We start from the raw sequence: 5,031 nt of genomic DNA, 5'->3' as shown, positions 1-5,031 counted from the left end.
ATATTTATGCGTAGGGATGATAATATTAATAATAATAATTTCCCTAATTTCATGTACAAGACAAATTTGGGAAAAGTTGAAGGGTTTTTTTATTTTATTTTTTATTTTGGAAGTTTTAGTACAGAGAACTCTGTGCGTCCTTAATTAGAACACGAAGTCATTCTATTGTCCATGCAACACTGTCCCAACCTATAATTCTATCTATCCTTCAGCTTCCCCTATGTGGGTCCCTACCATACAAAAGTCTTTTCTTTGCTTTTCATTTTTTTTAATAATCTTTTATGAAGTCTAATCCCCCCATAAAACATCATTTAGAACCGACAGATTAATCATCGGAAAATTTATTCCTTTTATCAAATACTAATCATATAATTACATTTTTAATCATCACAAAATCAAATCTTTACTCACATAATAATAATAATAATAATTTATATATACACACACCCAAATCAAACATGACTTCAAAAATTACAAACACCTACCTCCAATTGTACAAAATATAATAATAACAACAATAATATGCTAGCTTGGTCCAAACTTGGTTTAACCTGATCCCCCGAAAGAGTAATGTGGGACACATATATAGAGGTACGAGTTGGGTGTTGATCCGTGAGTCCTCCAAGTTGTCTTGAAGGATGTGGGGTCTAGTTAGCTAGCAATTAATTGGCTCGAGGAATCAAACAGTAACAGTGTAGTAGTAGCCAAAAGAAAATAAACTAAATATTCAATAATTCACTGAAACCCCATAATTTCCCATATTGAAGAAAACTAGAAAAATCTAGTATTGCAAGGACTGAGATCAATCTCTTGGGTCCAAGCCGTTCGGTCCTGAACATGCAAGTGCCAGTAGGTTTGAGCCAACGAGTCTGGGTCCATTGACCCGTCCCGTCCTCCGCTCTGTTGTTCCCCAACCAACGTTCTCTGAGACGTTGATGCCTGGAATCTATTGCAAATACAAAAAGAGGAAATTTATTATATATATATATATATATATAATATAAAGTGTATAGTTATAGCTAGTAGTATGTAGGTAGGTATACATGCATGAATGCTAGATTCTTCTATTAAAGGAAAGGAAAGGAACAGAGTATGTATAATATAGACTCGGTTAATAGAGATGCAAGAGAACCTAGGTGGGCCAACAACCCCGTCAATGATAACATGAGCGACGTGTACACCCAAAGGTTGGAACTCCCTCGCCAGACACTGTGAGAGTGCTCTTAAAGCGAATTTTCCACAACCTGTCTCATTCCGTACACGGAGAACAACATTAAAATAATAATATTAATAACAAAGCATCACTATTACTCTTGGAAAACAAAAATTAAAAAGTTGAGGAGTGTATTCGACTTGTGTGTAGGGACACTTTAAACATTAGCCAAACTACAAAAGGTGAATCTTTCAATGGATCGCTTTTGGATATTGTAACTTGCTACTTTACAAGCAATAGTTGACTGGTTCAGAAACCCCAAAAGAAAAAGAGAAAAAGAAGAAGAATTACATAGCTCAGAGAAACCGGGAATGCCATTGAGAGAAGCTGAACAGCCCGTGAAGAGAATTGTCCCCCTTCCTCTTTCAACCATGCCCGGAAGAACCTAATTCCAATTTTATGGTTACCCAAAAAAATTTACAAATCCAATCAATTTAAACCCAGAAAATTATAGCGAACACAGCAAAATAAGGAAAGAATCAGTTAAAAAAAGTGTTTGGTTTCCGACAACATATATTAATGAAACGAAAATTAAGGTTGAAAGTCTATATAATAACATGGGAATTGAAGATGATTATAGTAGTAGTGTACGATGATACCTGTTGGGCGCAGTGGAAGGCACCAACGGAAGAGACAGCGAGGGATTTCTGAAAGGATTCAACTCGAATGTCAGAGAAGTTGGTGGGTTGCCAATTCGTATTAGTGTTAGAGTAAGCATTGTACACCAAAACCTCCACAAATCCCAGCGATAAAACACCTTCAAATGCCTCCCTTACACTCCTTGACTCCGAGCAGTCGATTCTTATAGCAAATACTTGCGCTTTCTCTTCCCTCGCTATCTCATCCGCAAACCGAGACAATCTTCCTACAAACTCATACATATAGATAATATTATAGTATATGCCACAGAGAAAAAAAGGGAAAACCTTAAAAAAAAAAAAAAAGAGAAGTCTTTGGAATAATAATAATAATAATATTAAACATTTTGGGTCATCTCTCTATTTGTGCGTTTCATCTTGGTCATACTAATCTTATTTTTCTATATCCTTTTAATTATGTGTAAGAGTGTAAGAGTAGAGAAAAAGGGATAGCAGTGTATACCTAAGTCACGAGCTAGGATGGCGACGGTGTAGCCTTCGTGGGCAAACTTGCGAGCGATGGAGCGGCCGAGCTTGGGTCCAACGCCGACAATGGCGGCGATGCCTTTGTTGGAGGTGGAGCTAACCATGCTACGCATCTTGGGTATTCTGATCAGCTAACTAATTAGCTTAGGGCTTAGTTAATTATGGCAAGGAGATGTATATAGATAGGAATAAACAAGAGAGCGAGAGAGAGAGAGAGAGAGAGAAAAGGAAAGAAAAAGAGAGTGAAAGAGTGGTAGTAGGTAGGTATAGTAGTATTCAGTAGAGAGATATAAAGAAGAGGAGGAGGAGGAGGAGGAGGAGGAAGATAAAATTAGACAGAGAGTATAATCTGCACCGTCGCTGTCTGAGTCGTTGCCTCCTTTGTGAGAAGCATTTCGCTTTGTGCTTTGTTGCCTCCCTCTTTTATAACCCACTCGATCTCTTTCATAATTAGCTAGCTAGCTAGGCAGAGCATGATAAATAATGTAATCAATTCTCTCCAATATTACACGTCAATTTCTACTAATCATAGAATAGAATAGAATAGCAACTAAAAAAAAGGTAGAACTCCCAATTCAGATTTAAAAAATTTCAGGCTAGGATTTGGTGCCAGATGTGTAAACTTTAAACTCTAACAATGTCATGGGACTAGATTCTTATGTTTACCTTCAAAGATGGCAAAAAATTGGATCGGATCGGGTTGATCCATATTTTCACATTAAAAAAAAAAACTAATAAATGCCAATTTTTTAGAGAGAATGAATCAAATCAAATAGTTAGACTATTTGTTACTAATTTATTGTTATACATGTGATGTGAAGGGAAAAAAACAAACAAACTAAAAAACACAAAGATTTTCATATCCTTGCAATTCAAATAGTTTTTACTTTTGAGCATAACTAAAATTTATTACATACTTCAAATTTAAAGTTCACTAATGATATATTCCCACAAAAGAACCAAAAAAAAAAAAAATACAAAATTAAATGTTACAAACCATGTCAAGTTATCAACTTTTTAAGTGCACAAATTCCTATTGCATTTAAAATAATAATAACATTAGATTATATAGAAATATAAACTAAATATAAAATAAAACCTTTAAAAATGAACATAACAATTTAAGTAAAGAAGAACAAGTAAATATTTTATAAGAATTATACATCAATCTACTCAACATTGGTACGCAGTAGATTTAGCACTACAAATATTCATACTTGCGAATTGTAGCTCAAGTTGGCCAATTTCATCAATATCTTCATCTACAATACAATATTTTAATATAACATAAGTGTATCATGAAAGCAAATCAAAACTTATCAATAAAGAGTTAAAAATGTATAATTTATATGACTATTAATAAATTAAAATACCTTCAAATTTATATAACCAACTTTTAGTGCACAACGTACCTTCCACGTTCTCAGGCAAAATACGTAATTGATACGGAGTAAGAATTTTTTTTCTTGTACTAAAACTTGATTCAAATGCATTTTTTTTCCTATGCTCATGAAATCTCCTACCATTAAAGAGAGCTTTGGAAACCAGTTGTAATGTTCTTTCCACCAGGGGAGAACTTCCAACTTTGAATTTTGCTTTTTGCTCAGTCTAGGCTCTTCTAAATATAAGTCTAATTGAGATTTTTTTTTTGGCACTACGACAACTTTCATGATACTCAAATTCCTAATCATTAAAAAAAATTGCAATTCTTTTGTTTGAGTCACTATTGAATTATTTTGCTTTGTTTACTATATGTCACTTTGTTAATTTTCACTGACTCACTGTGGCCGGGTTAGTGGCTTTGTGCTAGTTATATACTTAGATTAGATAGATATCAGTATATTACATTATTACTATTAATACTATATTAAAATTAAATGTACAAACTTGGATAAAAAAATTTAAAAAAAAATTCGACATGTGGTTAGATACTTAGATAGATATTAGTATATTACTATTCCTTTTTTATATTTTTTCACTTTCATTTAAATTTTTATTTTTTTAGAAAATAGGAGGCATAACTGTGGGGGGCAAAAAGATCCTGATGGGAACGTGGGCCTTTTGGGCCGTATTAAGGAAGGCCGACCTGACCCTGGGTTTGGAAGTTGTTAGTGCTATGGGTCGGCCCATAAGCCGAGGATACGAGGTGATCCTACGAGGGTGAACTTACCCTGACGAGCACCCAAGAACCTCGGATTTCATAATAAAGGTTAGGGGATGACACAGCTTAAGGCCAATGGTTAAAAGTGGGTGAACCCTAGAACGCCCCATAACCGTGTCAAGAAATGTCAAAGATAAAGGCTGCTGCCTCCACATTAAAGACCCTGCACCTACCACCCTGGCCGCATTTATGGGGAAGTGACACCTGAACAGTGGAAGAGAAACTTCTGGTTACTATTCAAAGGCACTGAAAAAAGAAATATCTAAGCTAAGGGGGAGGTGAGGCAACACGTGTACTAAGCATTCAAAAGAGTAGTATATAAAGAGCAATTTAAGAGAGAAAGAGGAACGGACTTTTTTGTAACCTAAAAAGAAAAGAAACAAAGAAAGATATAATATAAGAACAGCCCTTGGCTTATGTCCGAGGAGGCCAATTTGCAATATTCCTTTTTGTTTTCCAAGTATTTACAACCCTTAGTTTGTTATTTGATTCCCACCCATTTCTAATCTAGGTTTCAATCCCACACTCTACAA

At 34.8% G+C, this 5,031-nt stretch overlaps 1 protein-coding gene across 1 annotated transcript; it reads right to left on the bottom strand.

Moving 5' to 3' along the window:
* Positions 1-387: 387 nt before the first annotated feature.
* LOC142624112 (uncharacterized) lies at positions 388-2,585 on the bottom strand. The gene is made up of 5 exons (XM_075797623.1): positions 2,315-2,585; positions 1,813-2,078; positions 1,505-1,598; positions 1,133-1,244; positions 388-946 (listed from the first exon to the last, which is right to left on the bottom strand). Exons 1-5 carry the CDS (start codon positions 2,448-2,450, stop codon positions 772-774), a joined length of 783 nt encoding a protein of 260 aa, XP_075653738.1. The 5' UTR covers positions 2,451-2,585; the 3' UTR covers positions 388-771.
* Between the last annotated feature and the right edge of the window lie 2,446 nt (positions 2,586-5,031).

Source organism: Castanea sativa, chromosome 2 (assembly GCF_040712315.1).
Source record: "Castanea sativa cultivar Marrone di Chiusa Pesio chromosome 2, ASM4071231v1".
NCBI classification, from domain to species: Eukaryota; Viridiplantae; Streptophyta; class Magnoliopsida; order Fagales; family Fagaceae; genus Castanea; species Castanea sativa.
The sequence above is the reverse complement of the archived record's forward strand: the minus strand, read 5'-3'. Positions and strand labels throughout refer to the sequence as shown.